The sequence below is a fragment of the Chelonia mydas genome, chromosome 1, assembly GCF_015237465.2.
Source record: "Chelonia mydas isolate rCheMyd1 chromosome 1, rCheMyd1.pri.v2, whole genome shotgun sequence".
NCBI classification, from domain to species: domain Eukaryota; kingdom Metazoa; phylum Chordata; order Testudines; family Cheloniidae; genus Chelonia; species Chelonia mydas.
The window spans coordinates 241,569,804-241,592,977 of NC_057849.1; the positions used below are offsets into that span (position 1 = coordinate 241,569,804).

At 40.5% G+C, this 23,174-nt stretch overlaps 1 protein-coding gene across 3 annotated transcripts in view; it reads right to left on the reverse strand.

The window, feature by feature from the left end:
- The window catches only part of DENND5B (DENN domain containing 5B), a 176,269-nt gene that overhangs the window by 66,363 nt on the left and 86,732 nt on the right, over window positions 1-23,174 (reverse strand). For all 3 annotated transcript variants that reach the window (XM_037878454.2, XM_037878445.2, XM_043540835.1), the window contains 3 exons: window positions 19,851-19,960; window positions 11,068-11,734; window positions 3,100-3,287 (listed from right to left, as the gene is read on the reverse strand). In XM_037878454.2, the coding sequence (XP_037734382.1) occupies window positions 3,100-3,287; window positions 11,068-11,734; window positions 19,851-19,960 (965 nt within the window). The remainder of the gene's footprint in view (window positions 1-3,099; window positions 3,288-11,067; window positions 11,735-19,850; window positions 19,961-23,174) is intronic.

Here is a 23,174-nt window from a genome sequence, read left to right on the forward strand (position 1 = left end):
TTACCTTCCCTATATTGGAGACATTTAACTTGGCATAACATTAGTATTACCAGGCCACTACATTAAGATGTAATTTTTTAAATTTATCTGGTAACTAAAGAGAGCACAATAATTACGCTGTATTAACACAACCTTTTTGAAAAGCATGGCTAGATAACTTCTTCGTGTTTAAAACACAGCAAGTTTCACATGGTTAGGACACTTCATTCAAGAGAAGACTTACTGACAACAACCTTATCATCATATGCAAAGAATCAAAGTCACTTCCTCCTAACACTGAACAAGGATCTTTATTATAAAGCAATATTATCCCAGCACTGTTTCTCTGCCTCCGGTTCTAGGCAGAAATTCTGCATTGAACATTTCCCAGCCCCATTTCTGCCTGGTTTCTTACTGAAGTACTTATCCTCAAGCACTTAAGGAACCATCTTTGTCACATAGAATCATAGAAGATTAGCGTTGGAAGAGACCTCAGGAGGTCATCTAGTCCAATCCCCTGCTCAAAGCAGGACCAACACCAACTAAATGATGCCAGCCAGGGCTTTGTCAAGCCAGGCCTTAAAAACCTCCAAGGATGGAGATCCCACTACCTCCCTAGGTAACCCATTCCAGTGCTCCCCACCCTCCTAGTGAAATAGTGTTTCCTAATATCCAACCTAGACCTGGCCCACTGCAACTTGAGACCATTGCTTCTTGTTCTTTCATCTGCCACCACGGAGAACAGCTGAGCTCCATCCCCGTTGGAACCCCACAGACATGAGACAATGGCACTGTGTTGACTAGGTGTTACAGCCAGGGGCAGCAGCTTTGCAGAATTTTTGGTGGTGCCCAGAATGTATCCAAGTCGCACCCCTGCCCTCCACCTCCCTAAGGGTCTGGGAGGAAGTTTGGGTGTGGGAGGGGGGAGGTGTCGGGCTCTGGGAGGGCATTGGGGTGTGGGGTCTGGGCTGGGGCAGGAGGAATGGGTGTGGGAGATGTGCTCTGGGAGGGACTTTGGGTGAGGGGTCTGGGCTGGGTTGCAGGGGGTGAGGGATCTAGCTTCGAGGCACAGGCTCTGGGGTGGGGCAGGGCAGGAGATGAGGAGCTTGGGGTGCAGACAGGCTGCCCCGGGGCTAGGGCGAGAGAGGATCCCCCATCCCCCGCCCCCCAACCCTCTCCCCCACTGCTGCTGCCCCTCACTATAGCTTCACTGGGGGTGGGGGATGGGGCTGCCCTTTGCCCAGTGTGGGGCAGGACTGGTGACTGCGGGCGGGGGGCACAGGGTGTCACAACACTCACCCAAGCCCCAGCTGCTCAGGTCCAGGAAGCCCCCTCACCTCCCCTGTGGCGGGTAGGTGCTGGAGGGGGAGGGGGCTGCCATCACATGTGGCTTCCTCCCCTGCTGCCCCACAGTGAAGCCTCACGGGGCGAGGCGGGGAGAGAAGCTGCCCCTTGCTCATGGGGAGAGGGGGCAGGATCACAGGGTCAGACACTCAAGGAACCCACAGCAGCTTCTCAGGTGAGTGAGGTTCAGAGGTATCCTGTCTGGAAACCCCCTCGACATTGCCTCCCGGTAGGTGCCAGGGGAGGGGAGGGCTGCCAATCATGTGCACCTCCTCCCCTCCTCTGGTGCAGCAGCAACCAGCTGCCTCAGCCTGCTCTTGTGCTGTAGCCTAGCCTTAGGCAGCAGCAGCAGCCGGCAGCTCAGGCAAGGGAGAGCAGTGCAGAGTGGTGCCTGCTTTTAATCAGACAGGGATGCTACGGGGACAGGGGAGGCGCGCAGGGGTGGGGGCAGCAGGGAGGGGCTGGGGGAGAGACCCGGCTCCCAACATTGGTGGAGCTGGGGCCCCGGCCCTGAATATTGCTAGATCCCAGGCACCACAGGCCCCTGTAACTCGCCACCCCGGTTACAGCAACACAAATATGTATTTATTGTGAAGGGAAATCCAAAAAAAGCCTATCGACAGTTCAGAAGACAGGCTCTTTAACCTACCACCATTCACTTCTTGATCACCACCTCAAATATGGCTCAGTCTAGTAGTAACCCAAAGTCACTACCATTACGATGGATGTCCAGTGGCTTATTTGAAATGAATGTAGTCCAATTCTTACTCCGACACTCCATCCCTACCCTCACTGTCAATGAAGAGCTCACTAGCCAGCAGTCTCAGAGGAGCCAAGGACTGAGCAAGTAGAGACTCAACTACCCTCTCACTGTCAGAAGAGGCACACTGATACGGCACCGTCGGGGAGTGGGGTGTAAGTCTGCACTTTCCACAATGTATTGCATAGAGAGATCTTCCGTCTACAGAGGTGTAACTCGAGCACCTATAATAGTTACTAAAGTCACGTAAATGTTTTGAAAGTACTCAGACATGCACTCATGCAGAGACCTTAGCTAAAAATATAAACTTTAAATATAACTCATTTAAGGCCAGGCAGGTGGTCTAGTGGCAGACCCAGCCTCAATTCCCAAAAGCTCATCCATGGGCAGGTAGGGTCTGGGAGTACACCGGAAACAGCTAGGATATTCCATCTTGTGGGGAGGGGGAAGTGCACATAAAGGCCCTGTACCACTTAACAGCAATCCTTGCATCAATTCCAGTGCATTGTCCCTAAAAGTAATTCCATCAAGGACTGTGACTTTGATAAAAGAGTTACAGGGGTGGCACGTGAAGCAGAGAAGATGAGGAACCTTCTGCGCTTCAGAGGTACAAAAGTCTTTTTCCATACTCTCTCTATACCCACAAGCTGGTGGAGAAAAGACTGTCAGAACATTCTTTTCTACTGTGGTCACTGACTTTTTACTTTAGTAAATCTATCTTTCTGGAGGAGCAAAGACAAGAGTTTGGTAGTTAAAAGGATTAACAGCAATTGTTGAAGTCGGGCCCACGTGGACTAGTACTTGTTGTGCAGGCTTTCCCATAGCATCTCTTAATTTTGTCCTGCAAGATTCCAGCCTAGAGCCTCTCCTAAGCAGAGTCTTACCTGTGCCAAAGTTATTTTGGACATTTGTTTATGTTGTGGCAGCTTTCCAGTGGAGACTAGCGTGAATAATGATTAAATATTTTAAGTTGGGTTAGTAAAACACAAAGGTTGACAATTCCATGCAGTAATTACCTCTTGAGGAAGTTCTAGTTTGGAACGGTCAGTTCCCTCTTTGGACTGAAGACCCATCAGGTAAGGGACAGGAGCATCAAGAAAATGCAGGAGAGAGGCAGGAAGGATGGGAACATATACATGTTGCCATTGAAATGGGAACAGCAGTGTGGTGATCCCCTCTGCTACTGTCATCAGACGCTGATAATCTAAAGAGAAAGAAAAAAGGCTTTCAAGTATCTCTTGGCTTTAAGATTTGAAATCAGCTTTGTGGAGATGAGAGCTATAAAGCAATGTAAGTATAGTTTGCAATATTACAGATTTGATTTTAAATAAACCACACTCTTTAAAATGTTGCAAACTTTAAACAGTAAAAATAGAGACATTTAAAAAAATATTATCCCAGCAAGCAATTGTTGCACACAGAACACTGATATTTTATCTAGATCTGTTCCACTGTGACCTGAAATCAAAACCAGTTCACTAAAGGACTGCTCATCATAGTTAGGGTGACCAGATAGCAACTGAAAAAACAGGAAAGGGGGTGGGGTAATAGGCGCCTATATAAGAAAGTCCCAAAAAACTGAACTATCCCTTTAAAAACAGGACACCTGGGTCACCCTAATCATAGTACAGCAGAAAAAAAAAAATAAAAAGAAGATTTGGTCCAGTTCAATAACAGCATAATCTTCGTGCAGGGGACAAGAGGAGAAAGGAATGAACAGTATGGAAAAATTGCTGTCAGATCCTTTTTCACAACTGCTTAAGTTTTTCAAGCATTTTCCAAGAGAGAAATCTAGATCACGCTTTAACAGTAGTTTCCAGATAAGAACAATTGCTGGGCTGAGTTATCAAGTAAAATCCTAGTGGATAAAACTCTAATGAGAATTAAAATTTCAGAGAAACATTCTGTTCATGCAGCACACCTATGTTCTGTTCCTTTTCCAAATTCATAAGTCAGAATAGAGAGATTTTAGTCCCGTGTACGGTTACTGTCCATATAGACATGTTTGTGCACTAATACAAGTAAAATTTCATTTTACATCACCAATCCATGACCACATTTTAAAAATAAAGCTGGTAACTATTGCAACTTCAATAGCAAGTTATTTTTTTCTTTAATATTCAAACAAAGTGATTAATTTAATGCCACTAGATATCCATTACATAAATGGGACAATCTAAGCTGCGCAATGTATTAAAGAGTGTATGTTGGTATCAAAGGGTTTGCCACGTTTATGGAAAATCTTCACCTGCAAAATTGTCCATTACCAATATAGGCAAATGGCCATTAACTCATGAGAGCCATTCAACTATATTTAACAGGCTTATTGCTCCACCCCCAGATTGCAGCAACTTCCAAATAAATAAATACTTTGTACTTCTATAGAGATTTTTCCTTATAACATGGAAACACATGACAAAACTTAATTAAGAATCATGTCTTCTCATAAGGAAACAATAGGCAACTAAAAATCTTTTCAAGTGTACAGTCAAAAAAGCCTGTAGCCACCAGCCTCAGATTTGTGCCAGGCTCAGTTAATTTCTTATCTCTTCTCTTCTCTCTACTTCACAGAAAAAGAATTTTCACATCTCACGCAGTCATGTGTAAAACCTCTCCTACAGTCCCACTGACTGACCATGGGCAGACAGGCCATCACTCTGGTCAACACCATTTGGTAAATAAGCCAACCACTGACTCTGAAAAGTATCACAATTATATCAGAAACTTTAGCACCCTGAAACTGCATTGGTTTCGGGAGCTCACTAGCATGATACGCATGAATAAGCATGGAAATACAATCTGAAACTTCATAATGTTTTCTACCTCTTGTTGACATCTGTGGAAAAATAGCCTTGGTTTATTGAAGCTCACCCTCACCAAAAGCATATTTTCATTCCGTAATGCTAAGAGTCAGAATGTCTTAAAGTATTTATTAGCTTGAGTCTCAAAATTGTGTCTCAAAACCATACCTACCAACACTTCAAAGTAAAAGTTTGGAGCTGGCATATTTATAAGGCACCTATTTGTGAGCGTCTACCTATACAAAGATACATATTGGTAGGTCTGTAGTATATTTTCCTCTATTCCCAGTGTCTATTGTGTTAAGAAGCATTTAAAACAGTAACTTGTAACATTTAGTCTACTAATAAAACTCAGTCAAGCCTCTTGATAATCACAAGAAGTCTTCTATACCAAGGGCAGTATTATGCAGACACATCATACATTTATTAATAATCATACAAGTTTTAGAGGTCAAATTTAAGGGATGTAGAAAATACCAATCTTTTATATAAAAAGACTTAGGTTATGTCTAAGCTATGGAGCCTGTGAACAGGCTTGGCAGTCTTGATAGGTGAAATGACAGGCCTTCACAGGAAGAGTGCCACTGTCTCCACTCTGGGAGTGTGGGGGAAGGGCAGATTCAGGGATTTGGGTTGTCTTCTGTTGCTGGTGTATAGCTGTCTTACAGACTTACAGCTGCTCCATTGGACAGACTTTGTATGCAACTAATTGAGAGGGAAGGTGTTGTTTAAATAAAAAACAAAGAGGTGACCTGCTAACTAGCCTAACCATTACCAGAGTTAGCAACATTTTCCAGTGAATAGCATCATGAGGAAAAAAATGAAAGTACCCGATCGGCAAAACATAGGCCTGGTGGATGGAAGGGAACATTCACAGATTCCTCTGGGAAACTGTTCTCTTGGTATTTCTTGAATTAAAAGATAAATATTTTATACAGATTTGTGTTTCATGTAAAATTTGTTTTACCCAGCAAGTTACAGTGTGTCACTTATTTTAGTGAACTTTCTTAATCTTTTTAAAAAGGAAAATAGTATTTTCTTTAATTGCACTAAAAGCTATATCCTAGATGGACTGATTTGCATGTAAGTCACTTGGTCGTTCAAAACAAGAACTAGATAAGGTCCATCAATGGCTATTAACCAGGATGGGCAAGGATGGTGTCCCTAGCCTCTGTTTGCCAGAAGCTGGGAATGGGCGACAGGGGATGGATCTCTTGATTACCTATTCTGTTCTCCTCATAGGATCATAGAATATCAGGGTTGGAAGGGACCTCAGGAAGTCATCTAGTCCAACCCCCTTGCTCAAAGCAGGACCAATCCCCAATTTTTGCCCCAGATCCCTAAATGGCACCCTCAAGGATTGAACTCACAACCCTGAGTTTAGCAGGCCAATGCTCAAACCACTGAGCTACTGTTCATTCCCTCTGGGACACCTGGCATTGGCCACAGTCAGAAGACAGGATACCGGGCTAAATGGACCTTTGGTCTGACCTAATATGGCCGTTCTTATGCTTGCACAAGATTAATATATGTTGGACCACAGAGACAGTATACCGAGAACCAAGATCTCTTTTAGGGAACAGTTTTACACACAAGTTCGGTCTTCAGCATTATTTCCCCAAGCTTAAAAAACATACACAAATATATTTAATCTTTGAGAAGCAATTACTCAAATCCTTCTAAAAACAACTTGGGAAACGTTCAAAATTACAGTAAGCAGAAACAGCCTGAGCTAAAAGAAGTTAATCTTTGTTTTATCCACACGTTCTCATGTTTAAATCCCTTGGAAGGCAAATGTACAAAATGGATTGCCTAGGTTTCTGCAGAGCCCACAATTTAATTCATCTCTCTCCAGCAGAGATCTCACGCCAGTAGCATTTTGTTACTGATCCTTGGGAAATTATAGCAACTATCACAGAATGTTATTTACTTGGAAACTGTTGGAAGCCCATACATTCACAATACTATTGCCTCTCTGTAGTCACGAGGCAAAGTAAAATAAAAGTCTTGAGACAAATCTTATTTACTAAACTATAGAGAAAATAAGAAAAATTTTGCATAAAGTCTTGTATTATAAAATATTTTACACTGTTACATTTTACAATTTTACATTTTACAATGTTACACTGTGTCTCTAGTTCAGCAGCTAGAAGAGTTGTGTTGCCAACTCAATTTTTTTTCCCCCAAGTCTTGTGATATTTGGTGTGCTTCTTAAAGCCCCAGCTCTTGAAGGCATGTGACTATAAGAATCTCAGCTTTAATTTTTTTTTTATTTAAAATCAAAGTTTCTAGTCCTCAGGGTTGTGGAGAACAGCTTAAAAATGTGACTCAAGCACAATGTTAAAACAACAGAAGGTACATAAAAGAATTATTTTAAGTCTCATGATTTTGGTGGATCTTACTTATGATTTTTAAAATGGTTGGGGTTGGCAACACTGAAAGTGTTAATTGCGCATCCAATGAAGTGAGCTGTAGCTCACGAAAGCTTATGCTCAAATAAATTTGTTAGTCTCTAAGGTGCCACAAGTACTCCTTTTCTTTTTACAGATACAGACTAACACGGCTGCTACTCTGAATCCAGAAAGCCTTAACCCGAGTCCATGTGAGTTGCTTTGTTCCTAATGGCTAGAAGTGCCTGGGAATAGCAAATTACATTGTTACAATTAGGAGTACTTGCGGCACCTTAGAGACTAACAAATTTATCTGGGCATAAACTTTCCTGGGCTAAAACCCACTTCATCAGATGCATGGAGTGGAAAATACAGTAGGCAAGTATACAAACACAGGACATGAAAAGATGGGAGTTGGCTTATTAAGAGGGGGGTCAGTGCTAACGAGACAATTCAACTGAAGTAGAAGTGGGCTGTTCTCAACAGTAGAATACCAAGGGAGGGAAAAATCACTTTTGTAGTGGTAATGAGGCCAATGTAATTAGGGTGGCCCATTTCAAACAGTTGACAAGAAGGTATCAGTAACAGTAAGGGAAAATTAGTATGGGGAAATTAGTTTTTGTAGTGACCCATCCACTCCCAGTCTTTATTCAGGCCTAATTTAACGGTGTCCAGTTTGTAAATTAATTCCACTTCTGCAGTTTCTCGTTGGAGTCCATTTCTGAAGTTTTTTTTGTTGAAGAATTGCCACTTTGAATTCTGTTATTGAGTGTCCAGGGAGACTGAAGTGTTCTCTGACTGGTTTTTGAATGTTATAATTTTTTAACATCTGATTTCGGCTACCACTTTGAAATTGTTACAGTTGGTGCCCTAGCCTTCACTTGTGTTTAAATCTGGATTCAGAGTATAACAGAGGAGCAGCATGATAGCAAACACAGAGCTGCACTTGTTTCTAAGATGGTTAAGCTGATATATCGGGTCTCAACTTTTAATAGAGCGTGTGTCCGTGTGTCCCCCAATACAAAATTAAGTGTTCTGTTAAATCCTCTCTCCTCCTGCCGCAGCTACTACTGGTCTCTGCCAGATACTGGGTGTATCTCTGGTGGGCTCTCAGGCCCTCCACCCGTCTTCCAGCTCACAAACCTCCCCTCTGCAGCCAGCTCCCAAGCTGTTGCCTTCTCCACCTGTAGTGCTTGTTCTTATGCTGTGCCCTTCTGACCTCAGGTTGTACTACTTCCTTTTCCTGCACTCTAGAGGTAATGGTCTTCTCTGCTGTTAGATTAACTGGCGGATTACAGTGCCCAGTAATCAACTATGTAGGTTCCCTACAACATTACTTAACTGTCCAAAGCTCCTTTTTCAGGCTCAAGTTTTCAGGGTTTCCTTGTAACTGAAGTGAATTGAATTGACTTTTTGGCAAGTTAGAAAAAAAACCCAAAAACAAACAAAAAAAGGTTCAGACATTTTTGAGGACAGTGGGAGGGGGAAAAAGATCAGTTTGTTTTAAAGGTATATAGCAGCAGCTTTACTTCTGAAATGGTTGGGGGCTGAAAGGTAATTTCTGACATACCAATAACCTCCCTGAGAAATACATTTAGGTGTTCCAGTGAAAACTGATTTTGAGTTGACAGTAATGTCCTCTTGATAATTGCACCACGTGCACATGAAGTATATTTGGCACTGGATTCTCTGGCTGAGCTTGTGAAGTTTGCAGATGAAAGAAAGCCATGCATATGCGCACAGTGTGGCTTAATTTATTTGCACAGTGAAAAGCATTGGTAAGTGCACACGTCTGCATGACACTGCACTGTAACTGCTTATTTTGTAAGAAGACACCAACAAGGCAAGAGCTTCTTTCAAGATAAAAGCTTCACGGGAGTTTACTGGAGAGAAGCTTTCTCTGCTAGATCTCAGGCGCTTAGTACAATAGAGGTTCAGTGGTATTTAGTTAAACAAAAAGAGAAATCTCATTTTCTTTTTAAAGAACTCTTGGAAATATGAAAAAACTATGTTACAAAAAGTCAAACATACCAAAATGTAAGCTGCACATGGGCCTCAACTCTGCACCTTTAGAAATGTGAATTACGATGCAGTATAATTACACAATTGCTTCATTTGTCAAACAAAACATACTGTACAACTTCCCGCCCACCACTCTGTCTAACGTAGACAATTCTTGACAAAGAACAAAGTTGGGTCAAGGATATCTCAGACTTTTCTGGGAGTGGGGATGGGAGGGGAAGGGGAGACAAAAAATTTCATTGCAGATGCTCCATCAGAAAATTCAAAAAATGTTTGTATTTCATCTTTTTCAAACTATTTAAGGTGACAGTGTCACTTTTCCCCTTCTGGTATACTTAAAAACTATTTTGTCAATGGTGCCACTATTGAACGTTTATTAACTTTCACTTTGTCTATGACAAGGGCAGCATTTTCAGACTTGATATGTGAAGTTCAGCATCTATACCCATATTCAGGCAGCCTCCCCCCGCCCACCCAAACATGGCCCAATTTTCAGAGGTGCTGATCAACTGGAGTTCTCACTGACTTTAGTGGCAGTTGTGGATATTCAGCATCTTCAAAAAATACGACACCTATTTAGATGCCCAACTTTACTCACTCTTATTTGAAAACCTGCCCCGACTTCTCTTCTCCCCAAAGTATGCATTTTAATTTAGGGCCAGATCAACTAAGGTTGCAAATAGGCACCTAGTACAACTTACAAAGTGATAAAATATAAAAGAATAGAATATCAGGGTTGGAAGGGACCTCAGGAGGTCATCTAGTTCAACCCCCTGCTCAAAGCAGGATCAATCCCCAATTTCTGCCTCAGATCCCTAAATGGCCCCCTCAAGGATTGAACTCACAGCCCTGGGTTAGCAGGCCAATGCTCAAACCACTGAGCTCTCCCTCCCGCACAAAGCAGGTGAGGCACGCAATTCCCATTGAAAGTAAATCACATTATGAGTCCATCTGCATCATAGGCACCTAAATACCTTTGTAAATCTGGGCCCTCGTCAGCAGCCCTGTAGTATACAAGAAGCAGTGCTCCAGCATTAAGCCTCGCAGCCTACGTACTGTGAACTAGACATTTCTGAAACCTGTATCAGACTCCTTGTACAGTCAATAGGAAGTGTTGAACCTTCTCTCCTGAAAAACCTAACTCCCAAAAGCTCATTAAAACATTACAAGTAGACAGGATCTGTGCAAGATGCCTCTCTGACAGCTTTGCCAACATATTTAACCTGCACCAGCCCTTTGAGTGCAGTCCCAAGGTGTCTCAAGCAGAACCCACCAACTACATCCTCATGAAAGTAATTACTTTGAGAGGCCAGTAGGCCCATAAGGAGACAACTTCATTTCTACTTATAACCCCCAGACGAATTTCAAAGTTTGGCCTCAAAGGTTAGAACATCAACATCTTAATAAAATTTGTCACATCAAAAAGAAAATATGTGAGTTTTGTGCAAGATATATTATCTAATGTAATTTCCTGCAGAAGGGAGGGTTAGTTTTGTGCTGTCTTGCAAGCTGATCAAGGGCAGTCTAAAGATGACAATTAAGTCAATTCTATCACTAGCTGTCATGAATATGATGCATAATTAAACAAATGACACTCAGAATGCCTAGAGGAAACAATTACTTAGCCCTTTCACTAGCAAAGCCTCATTTATTTTTATTACACTGTGTCTCACTAATCCCCTGAAATCGAATAGTTCACAGAAGTTTCAGCACTGCCGTTGTTCAGGAATTGTCTGATTAGATCAGACACAAATCCAGAAAGATAGCCTACCTTGTGAATACAGAAGAATCTGCATCTCCAGGAGAACACATGTAAAAACTTGGACAAGGTTTTCCAATCCCAGCAGCTCAAAGGCTTCTCGAAGAGGGTAGTCAGACAGTGGAAGTTCACTGGGTCCAGGTCTCTGGCAAATGATAGGCTCATAAACCCCATAGAACTTCAGTGACCTCCCTGGGGGTGGAAGGGGCACTTCATAGAGAATGTTATGGATATAGCTCTCCAGTGGTAAAGGTGGGGGTTGCTGAGAGGTAACTGCCTTGTAAAGTTGGATAAGGAACTTCTTGCAAGCCTGCATGAAGGGCAAAGGAGTGATGAGACATATACATTTGGATACGTATAATGTGTCTCTGTTGATGTCATATGAGTTGTACTGCTGGAGCTTGGCCAGGGAAGTGGCATCTCCTTCATCAATGCTGCTTGCAAGTGAGTCCATGCTGCAAGAAGATGAGGCATAGACGCTGCTGTATTGCTCTGCATTGTGCATTTGGTAAAGTGTTTGCATGGCTGTGCAAATTTGCTTGCTTGTGACCTCCTCATAGAAAGTGAGCACAAATCCATAAGTACGAGAACCATCTTCTCTGGTAATTATAAATGAGTGGAACTGCGGGTCTCTGTTGTCAGTCTGGGTCCTGAAAGACAGCCCTTTAGGCATACACAGCTGTGTAAGAAAAAGATAATCATATCAGTATTTAACCTGAAATAATTTAAGATTTTGTATTTTTTGCTTCCATGAGCAGATCAGGCAATGAAAAAAATAAAATTTAATATATATGCCAATAATTCTAATTTATTAACAGTTTAGATTAAAAGATGTACTCTTAAAATAAATTTGAAAATGAACAGTCTGGCCTCATACCCAAAAAATGTTGCTTAAAGAAAGATCTTTTTAGACTTGGTTTTATTTTACCAACTCAGAAGCACCACTTCACATAATTATTCTTAATAATGAATAATACATCACATGTATTTAAGCATCACAAACGCCTTCAGTTTTTGCTTTCAAATGAGATATCACTTCTAATTTGCTGAAGTGCACAATGAAAATGGGCAAAAAAAAAATCACATACCATCAAAACCAAAATTCAACAAAGTTCTTTATGGTATATGCTTATCTTTAATTTAAAAAAATAAACTGAATAAATAACTGATAATCCATTAATAAATAAATTTATACAGGAGAAAGTTTATTTTCTTAACCTAAATAGTAAAACATTATTTTGACTGGGGGAGGAATTCAATGTAAACGTAGTTTTTCGTTCATCAGTCAAGTTATTTTACAATGATTCTATTTTACATAAGTACTTCTTTGAAATGTAGCCCTAGAATGATAACCCAAGATATTTTCCAGACATCGTTTATGAAAACCATCAGCCATGTAATACAAAATAGTGAAACAATTTTGCAAAACATGTTTAAATCATGCTACAGCATGAAACCAAATTATGCTCAAAACAATCTATAAATATTTTTAAAACAAGAACTAAAACTTTTTTAAATTGGAAGGTGCAAAGAAAGGAAAGGAACGGAACCTTCAAAGAGCACAGTGAAAAGTGAGAGAAAGGTTGGCTTGGTGCGCGGTTAAGGATCAGTGTCTATCCACAACATAGAACTGACTAAAAAGTGACAGTGTAGACCCCCCCTGCAATGTCTCACCTGGACCAGGAGTAATCACTTCTCCTTGGAAGAGGTAAACAGGGATAATTTTATAAGCGTGGACACATCCATTCCTAATCAACACCAGCTCACATTGAAAGACCAGTGAACAGTCACATGGCGACAAGTTTCAGCTGCTACTAACCTCAGCAGGATTCAGATCAATGGCATAGAAGCCAGATTTCACATCCAGTTAGCAATCCCATGAATCATCCAGACCCATTTTTATATGCTACTGTAAAAGTTAATGCATGGGGTAATAAATGGCCTGGAGTCAATAAAAGGATTTCATTCAATTGATGGGCGTTCCTGACATAAACCATGAAATTGCAGCTCAAGCCACTTTTTGAACAGCAGCCACATATTAACTGAAAAGGTTTGCAGTTTTGTTATTGAAGTGTTAATAGTAGCTCTGTCATTACAGCTGCATTCAAATTCTCTGTGAAAGGAGGAGTAAAATCTCTATTTCATGTTTTAATTATTGAATTTAGTCTCCCTAATACGTATCCCATAACTTTTACTGGATTAGTCTGCCCCAAACTATGTTAAATTCTGAAAACTAGGCTTCGACACTGGAGACAATGGGCATAGCTTTATTAAGTCTGACCACAGGGTGTTTAGACTACCGCTGTCTGACACTTAAGTATCACACGTCTCTCTCTGAAATCCTCCAGTAGGGGACCTTCCCCCACAATCAACACCTATTAAACTTCATTATCTTTTGCATGCCCTACAGCACACAGTAAACCAACACTTCAACTCAGTGGTTGCAAAACAGAGTGCCAACACACTGCAAATATTATTAGGCTTGGAACTAGGGTGACTAGATGTCCCAATTTTATAGGGACAGTCCTGATATTGGGGCTTTTTCTTATATAGGCTCCTATTACCCCTCCACCCCGTCCTGATTTTTCACACTTGCTGTCTGGTCACCCTACTTGGAACAGGATAGGAGGAAAGGGAGCAGAAGATAAAGGAGAGGGGCAGGAAAGGAAGATTTGCAATGAGGGAAGAGCTCACCAGGGGACTATTAAATTGCAGAACCCTATAGATAAGCCAAAATGGTGGGGCCAAGTGTTAGCATTAATCCAAAAAGAAAAGCCGTAAACATGTTATGGTCTTGATGCACAGGGATATTATATTCAGGTAAGCACCCTGAAAGTCAATAGCATACACTCATCCAGGTTTATCATATGGATCACAAAGCAGAGTCTAAATCCTAAATGAAGGTTCTTGAAGAGAAGAATTCACATTCAACTCTAAAATAGGTTTGAGTGAACTAGAAGAATTGTGGAAGACTCTCTCAAGGCAGGACTTGAACAATTTCCTTGTTTTTTCTTTTTTCTTTTTTTTTTAAACCAGATGATTCAGCAGTCTTGAGCTGCCTACCTCCTGACTGCGTCTTTCTGAGGGGGAATTAAAACAACTAATTATACAGTAGATCCTCAGTGTTACAACCTCCCGCCCCGGGGAATAGAGGTTGTTCTTAACTCTGAACAAAATATTCTGGTTGTTCTTTCAAAAGTTTACAACTAGGGCTATTGATTAATCGCAGTTAACTCACGTGATTAACTCAAAAAAATTAATCACGATTAATCGCAGTTTTAATTGCGCACTGAAACAATAGAATACCTATTGAAATTTATTAAATATTTTGGATATTTTTCTGGATTTTCATATATATTGTATTCTGTGTTGTAACTGAAATCAAACTGTATATTTCTGATTACAAATATTTGCACCGTAAAAATGATAAACAAAAGAAATTGTATTTTTTCAATTCGCCTCATACAAGTAGTGAAGTGCAATCTCTGTCGTGAAAGTGCAATTTACAAATGTAGATTTTCTGCTACATAATTGCACTCAAAAACAAGACAATGTAAAAGTTCAGTGCCTACAAGTCCACTCAGTCCTACTTCTTGTTCAGCCAACTGCTAAGACAAACAAGTTTGTTTACATTTACAGGAGATAATGCTGACTGCTTCTTATTTACAATGTCACCAGAAAGTGAGACCAGGCATTAGATGGTTTCAATGCAACATCACCCAATCAACAAGGTCCAGCTGACAGATGGATGTGTCAGTGCTATGGAAATACACCCTTGTGACTGGTGTACCAGAGACAAGTCACCACAAGATAAAGGGAAACTGTCTAGCGAAAGCTTTGCTCCTCACTACTCCTTTCCAAGCACTGTTTTTGCAAGTACATGAACAGGCTGTAACCATGTAATTATTTCAATTTACGTTTACAAAAACTTTCAATAAAAGTACTTTGTTTAAAGATCTGCCAACGACATGTAAACAGACTAGATATGGCAGAACAACTTTACTTTCTTCTCTGGGAGACTAACGTCATCTTTATTGCAGGTCGGTACAAAAATGCAAGAATCTAGAATTAAAGAACAATGGACGTGTTCTTGGTTTTCAAATAATTCTGCCATCCGTATAAGCATTTTTAATGTACCCATTCTTACCAAAATAATTTAGATGCGATTCTGCCTTTCATTCTGTTTTTCTTTTTCTTATTAGGGATACTTACATTAAGGCCCCAGTTAAGCAAGGTATTTTAGCACATGTGTAACTTTAAACATGCCAGGAGGCCCACCGTCTTCAGTGGAGCTCTACATGTACGTAAGAAATACAACTCCTATTTTTGGGCCCAGTTCAGCAACGTACTTAAGTTTTTACGGTCTTCTGTACTTAAAACTTCAGCCTGAAAACCACCAGATTGTAACATCAAAATCGGATGCTGAGGAAGTGCTAGAGAAGATTATGACTTTAGGTGGGATAAACCCAGGAAGCAGTGAATATGGAAAAAATAAAAGGTATTTAATATTTGAATGCAAGTAATGTCTTTACTATTCAATACAGCAGCGTTTCCCAAACTTGGGACGCCGTTTGTTCAGGGAAAGCCCCTGGCAGGCCGGGCCCTGCCGCATCCACAGGTTCAGCCCATCGTGGCTCCCACTGGCTGCGGTTCGCCGCTACAGGCCTGCGCCACTTCCCGCAGCCCCCACTGGCCTGCAACGTAGGAAAGGAAACTTGATCTAAAGACTGAATGGTATAGTTTGAGTTTTTTTGCTTTTGTTTTGTTAGATGATTTTCATGAAGAATTTGTAATTCCTTAAGCATATAGCAATAACAGAATACTTTCAGATTAACCTTCAAAGACTTGTGCATTTTCTCCTCCAAGGAAATTGCCTTTGCAGCTTATATAAAGCAGACAGAAGCAAAGGATGACAAAACAAAAGAAGAGATCAAGAACACCGATAATTCGCTCAAGTGATTAGGAGGAGGAAAAATATTACTTTAAGTGACATTTTAGATCAAAATAATGATAAAGCTTTTCAAGGGATAAGGTGAAAGCGGGTATTCCTACTATTTGTAAATACTGCTGATTTTGTCAGAACATATAATGTGTAGTAAATGTGCTCTGAAATGACTTTTTTCCCCAGAAGATTTTGTTTCATACAATTATTTTGTTTTAACCAGGCTCTTATAAGGAGATAGAATAAAAATTATGTAGGCGGATACAATTTTTGTACGCTAATACCATCACAGCTTTCTCATGAATACCCATTATATTCTGAAAATATTTTTCATTGCATCTTCTTGCATGTTTTGCTTACTCAGAGATGAACATTAACAACCTCTCCTGTAAATTGGCTGGCAGAAGTGGCCTATGCAGTAGCTTAGGTATTACCACATTAAACTGTCCTGACTCCTTCAATCTAATGCAGATGCAAGATATTGCATAGCCCTACTGTAATTACTGCACTGTTCCCATTGCTCTGCATTTAGGAGCTGAGCTGATATTGAAATCTACATACAGTATGCGAGATGTCTAATGTAGCATCATCAGTCTCATGTCTGTCTGTATCTGCTTAGTATTAACAGTGATAGTTGCTACCATGGTATCAGTGTTGACAACTACTGTGATTTTATCATGCATCTTGCATACTTGGTATTTTTTTTAAAACCCCAGCACCTGGAAACAGCCCAAGCTAATCCCCAGAGTACCAGCAGGCGGCGCCAGGACAACGGTGAGTGGTGCGCCCTTTGACAAGATGCCATTAAGAATTCTCACATTCTATTGGCTGCAACACTCCTACCTTACAGCCTTTTAGGAAGGATTCCTCCCCTCCACTTGGCTGACATATGCCATTTCGCTATATTTCTCTACCTTTATCAAGAATTTGCTTCTTACCTTTTTTTAAATAAAATAATATTTGCACGTAGTCCATCTGGAAAGCCAGTTACAACGGGGTCCATCTAGCCCAGTATCCTGTCTTCTGACAGTGGCCTATACCAGAGCTTCAGGGGGAGTGAGCAGAACAGGCCAATTCAAGTGATCCATCTGTATTCCCCACCCAGTTTCTGGCAGAGGTTTAGGGTCTCTCTCGGCATGGGGTTACATCCCTGACCATCTTGGCTAATAGCTATTGATGGACCCATCCTCCATGAATTTATCCAGTTCTTTTTTGAACCCAGTTATACTTTTGCCATGGGATGTTGTGATGCCAATGAGCTCCACAGGGTAATCGTATGCTGAGAGAAAAAGTACTCTCTTGTTTTTATTAAACTTCATGCCTGTGAATTGCATCAGGTGACCCCTGGTTTTTGTGAAAGTGCAAACAATTTTCTACTCACTTTTTTTCACACCATTCATGATTTTATAGACCTCTATCATACCCCCTCCTCCCAGGCATTTCTTTTCTAAGCTGAACCGCACCTCACTTTTTACTCTCTCTTGGGCAACCAGAACCGGACACAGTATTCGAGGTGTGGGCGAACCATGGATTTATTTAGTGGTATTACATTTCCTCTTATTTCTACCTCTTTCCTAACGCTTCCCAACGCTCCACTAGCCCTTCTGAAGCTGCACATTCAGCTGAAGTTTCTAGAGAACCGAGTGCAGTTTAAGAGGCATGAATTTGTAGCCTCACTCATGGTTATTGAATGGCAATACCGCTACCACGGTACTCACACGTTAAGTTACTTTCCCGAAGACAGGGAGGAGGTATGGGGGGAAGCAAATAGAGGAATGCACAACTGCTGCTACTAGTAGCATTCCAGAAGCTTAACTTTAGCAGGCACAAACAATACCAGCAAGGAACAATAAAAGGGTTAATTATACACATCTCTTCAGGGTACTGCTTGACGGCTTCTGCCTTTCCAACATCCAGCCTCACAGAGCCCAAGTTACAGCCATTTTCTGCCACCCTACAACCCAACTATAAAAAGGTAAACTGACATCTGATGGCAACTTAATTCACCACAATTCCTCTTAACAGTAAAGTACTCGTTTCCTAAGGGTTGTCCCCTGATCTCTCTAGGTTTTTATGGTAACGTGTTTTGACGGAGAACATGTTCTTACTGTTCATCTTCCCCACTCCTTGAGTACTTTGCAGGAAAGTTACAGACTATGACACACTATAGGCTAAGTATGCTTGAAAGAGTTTACAGAAACAGGGGTTGCCTTATAGATTGTGCCTATTTTTAAAACAGAAGGAAGCATCTTTTCACAGGAAAGCTTGCTTCAAATAAAAACAAACTCCTAGTTCTTATCAAAGCCCATTTCTATATGAAGTCTTTACCAATAGAATCTTACAGAGCTTTGATCACCGTGGAGAGGTCCTTGGAGTACCAAATTATTTGGGGAATTTTCAATGATCCCTCTTAATCTTGAGATAGTCTCAAGAAAAAATGAACGTTGAATGTTGAATTGAGTCTTATTTCTATCCCTTTCCTAATGGTTCCCAAAGTTCTGTTAGCCATTTTGAGGCTGCACACTGAACTGAAGCTTCCAAACAATTAGGCACAATGGACTCCAAGATCTATTTTTTGAGTGGTAACAGCTAATATAGAACCCACTCTTTTGTATATATAGTTCGGACTATTTTTTACAGTGTGCATTACTTTGCACTTATCAATGTTGAATTTCATCTGCCACTTTGTTGCCCAGTTTTGTGAGATCCCTTTGTAACTGCTTGCAGTCAGCTTTGGACTTAACTATCTTGAATAATTTTGTATCATCTATAAAAACTTTTCCACTTCACTGTTTACCCATTTTCCAGATAATTTATGATTATGTTGGACAGCACTGGTCCCAGTACAGATCTTTGGGGGATCCTAATATTTACCTTTTTCCATTGTGAAATCTGACCACTTATTCCTACCCTTTGTTTTCTCTTTTAACCTGTTACTGATCCATGAGAGGACGTTCCCCGTTATCCCATGACTACTTAGTTTTCTTAGGAGTCTTTGGTGAGGATCCTTGTCTAAGGCTTTACAAAAATCCAAGTACACTGTCACCCTTGTTCACATGTTTGTTGACCCCCTCAAAGAATGCTAATAGATTGGTGAGGCATGATTTCCCTTTACAAAAGCAGTGTTGACTCTTCCCCAACAAATCATGTTTATTTAGGTGTCTAATAATTCTGTTCTTTACTACAGTTTCTACCAATTTGCCTGATACTGAAGTTAGGCTTACCAGTCTCCAGATTGCCTCTGGAGCCCTTTTTAAAAATTGGTGTTACATTAGCTACTTTCCAGTCACCAAATACAGAGGATTATTTCAGCAACAAGTTACATAGGACAGTTAGGGGGTTCTACAATTTCATATTTGAGTTCCTTCAGAACCCTTGGGTGAATACCATCTGGTCTTGGTGACTTATTATTGTTTAATGTATCCATTTGTTCCAAACCTCTTCTGTTGACACATCAGTGTTGGTAACAAATCTGAAGTGCTGTGCAGCATCAAAGCTATTCTTTTGGGGCGTCTCCCCAACATCCTCTGCAGTGAAGACGAATGCAAAAAACACCGCCCCCTCGCAATCCCCCATTTAGCTTCTCTTCCATGGCCTTGACTTCCTTGAGTGCTTCTTTAGCACCTTTGTCATCTACGGGCCCCACTGTCTGTTTGGCAGGCTTCTTGCTTCTGAAGTACTTAAAAAAAATTCTGACTATTAGTTTTTGCATCTTTAGCAAGTTACTTCTCAAACTCTTTGTTGTCCAGCATTCTCCATATTATCTGTGCTGTTTCAACAAATGAGAGGGCTGTTCCAGAGTTAAATATAGTCATCAGGAAACAGAGGTTGTGAAGAAAGTCAGCATACATACCATGTTCACTGCATCTTGATCAAAGGGGTTCCACTCTATATTCTGAGGATAGTGTGCCAGAACTTTGGACTTGAAAGTTCTTCTTAAGGGGCTCTGGTCAAAGTTCTCTCCTGGAAGAGATTAGGAAGCAACAGCTTGTCAGAAATAAAGTCATTTCAAGATAACTTGTCTGTGCCATTTTATTTTGCAATTGAATGATCACAGTTATGGAAAAAGTAGAGTGTATATTTAGAGTGTATATTTATACTTATATAGGCTCACTTCTTTAAGAGAAGCAGAAGAGATTTTGAATGGGAGACTAAAACCTTACCTTCATTATCTTGGATCAAGACTTGTATTACAAGAAAAAAAATAGCACATGCAAACATAATACATAACTCAGTATTTATTGCCTTGAATTCAAATTGTATTAGAGTTTTTAGAATTACTACCTGAGTTTGTTGAAGAAAAACCTCAAGACAACTGAACCTACAATCTTTTACAGCTATTTTAGTAAGACCTGACAGCTATTACTAAAGCACTTAAAAACAACAATTCACTTGAGTTCTTCTTGCTATTGAGAAAAGTGTGTGCACCTTAAGGCTATTAAAATTACTCAGGGATCGATTTAAAGGATTTTTCCTACCAACACACAAGTGACACGAAGATCAAGCCTTTATTTCCTACATGTCGAACTTCAGAGAGACAGATTTTGCGATAGTTTCCATATGTATCAATATCAAGGTTGAAGTTAAACCTCTAGTAAATTAGTAAAATCTAGCCAAATTAACAGACTACAAATAAAATAAGTGTCATGCCATAGTTGTCAGTGGAGTTATAGCAGAGCATCAGGGAAAGCTATTATGTAAGCAACAAAACTCCATCTAAATCAGATTTGTTTAGATCTATGAATTACAGTTCCAGTAGAGCTCTCTCAAACGCAACATCAGGTCAAAGGTCTAATGCCACAAACTCACTTCTTCCTGAATCAAAAGATTAATTTATTACAGAAATATGGTTAATATACCTGTAGTCAGATAATTAACCAATCAATAAACAAATTAAGAAAATGATTGAGGAAATTAGCACTAATTTCCCAGATGAAATTATTTTCAACTCTTCCAAAGTGTTCCTCATTTTTAGCCCTAGCTCTTGAAGATTTTAAAAGTTAAAAGCCTAAAAAGTTGAGCTCCTAAATCCATATTTTGGCACGTAACTGATTTTCAGAAAGTCCCACATGACATTCCCAGAAGCAAACTAGGGAAATATGATCGACAAAATTATTATAAAGTGGGTACACAACTGATTGAAAGATTACTTAAAAAGTAGTTATCAATGGTTCGCTGTTAACCTGGGAGGTCACATCTAGTGATACTTCGCAAGGCTCAGTCCTGGGTTTGGTACTATTCAATATTTTCATTAAATGACTTGGATAATGGAGTAGAGAGTATGTTCATAAAATTTGCAGATGGCACCAAGTTGGGAGGGGTTGTAAGCACCGTGGAGGACAGGATTAGAATTCAAAATGACTGACAAATTGGAGAATTAGTCTGAATTCAAGAAGATGCACTTGTCTTTATTGAATGCCAAAGTACTTCACTTCAGAAGGAAAAAAAAAAAAAAAAAAAAAAAAAAAAATCAAATGCACAACTACAAAATGGGAAATAACTGGTTAGGTCTGGGTTGGCAACCTTTGGCACCCGGCCCGTCAGGGTAAAGCCCTGGTGGGCCGGGCTGATCTGTTTATCTGGAGCGTCCGCAGCTCCCACTGGCTGCAGTTCGCTGTTCCCGGCCAGTGGGAGCTGTGGGAAGCAGTGGCTAGCACACCACTCGGCCTGCACCACTTCCCGCAGCTCCCATTAGCCAGGAACGGTGAACCATGGCCAGTGGGAGCTGCAGGGCTCCGTGCCTGTGGACGCTCCAGATAAAGAAACTGGTCCGACCCACCAGCGGCTTTACCCTGACAGGCCGGGTGCCAAAGGTTGCCAACCCCTAGGCTAGGTGGTAGTACTGTTGAAAAGGACCTGGGGGTTATAGTGGATCACAAACTGAATGTGTGTCAACAATGTGATGCCATTGTGAAAAAGGTTAATATTCTGGGGTGTATTAACAGGGATATCATATGTAAGACAAGAGGTAGTTGTCCTGCTCTACTCGCCACCGGTGAGGCCTCAGCGGGAATACTGTGACCAATTCCGGAAAGGTGTGGATAAACTGGAGACAGTCCAGAGGAGAGCAACAAAAATTATAAAAACTTTTTCATAGGTCAGGTTTTTGAAATGAAGGTTAAAAAACTGGACACATTTAATCTTGAGAAAAGACGATTGAGGAGGAGGAACCTGATAAACAGTCTTCAAATATGTTAAGGGCTATCATAAAGAAGATCGTGATCAGTTGTTCTCTGTGTCCACTGAAGGCAGGACAACAAGTAATGGGTTTATAATCTGCAGCAAGCGAGATTTAGGTTATATACTAGGAAAAGCTTTCTAATTATAAAGAACAGTTAAGTCCTGGAATACATTTCCAAGGGAGGTTGTGGAATCCCCATTATTGGATGTTTTTAAGAACAGGTTTGACAAACACCTGTCAGGGATGGTCTAGCTTTACTTGGTCCTGCCTCAGGACAAGGGGCTGGATTTGATGGCTTCTCAAGGTCCCTTCCAGCCCTACATTTCTAGGGTTCTATGAACATCCAACATTTGATATTGAGGTAAATATTCTATTTAATCTCTTATCTGGGAGACAAGGGCTGAAAGAAAAATGAAAACTCTGTGGGGAAAAAAGTATAGGTTTTTAAGTTGTTTAAATTCCAAAGCCTTCAAAACAGACTCATCTTGAAGTTTTTCAATATTTTCAAAATATTTATCAAAAATATCAAAACGTTACTGAAAGTTAAACGTTTTGCTTCACAAAAACCTGTTTTTGTAAGTTTGTTTTTAAATATGGGGGGAAATGCACAGTATGTTTTCCCATGAAAAAAGTTTGGTTTTGGAAAAATAAATTTTTTGGATGAAAATTTTTTTTTTTTTTTTAATTTCAGCCAGCTCTACTGGAGACTATCTATTCCTACAAGAGCAATGAAAACATGGAGTTACTTACTTTCACTTAGACTTTTCCAAAGGCATTGTGGACTGTGATAGTATAATCTAGATTTACGACTTGGGTGCTCAAATTCATTGTCAGAGAGGACGAGATGTTACCCAGCTAAAAGATTCCCACAAACAAACAGCTAAAGAGTTACGTTCAGCTTAAAGCCTTCTGGTACAACAATAATAAGGTCTGCACCCTGTACACCTTGAGGCATATAATCTGTCTGAACACTCTCCCCAACCCCCAAATAAACTC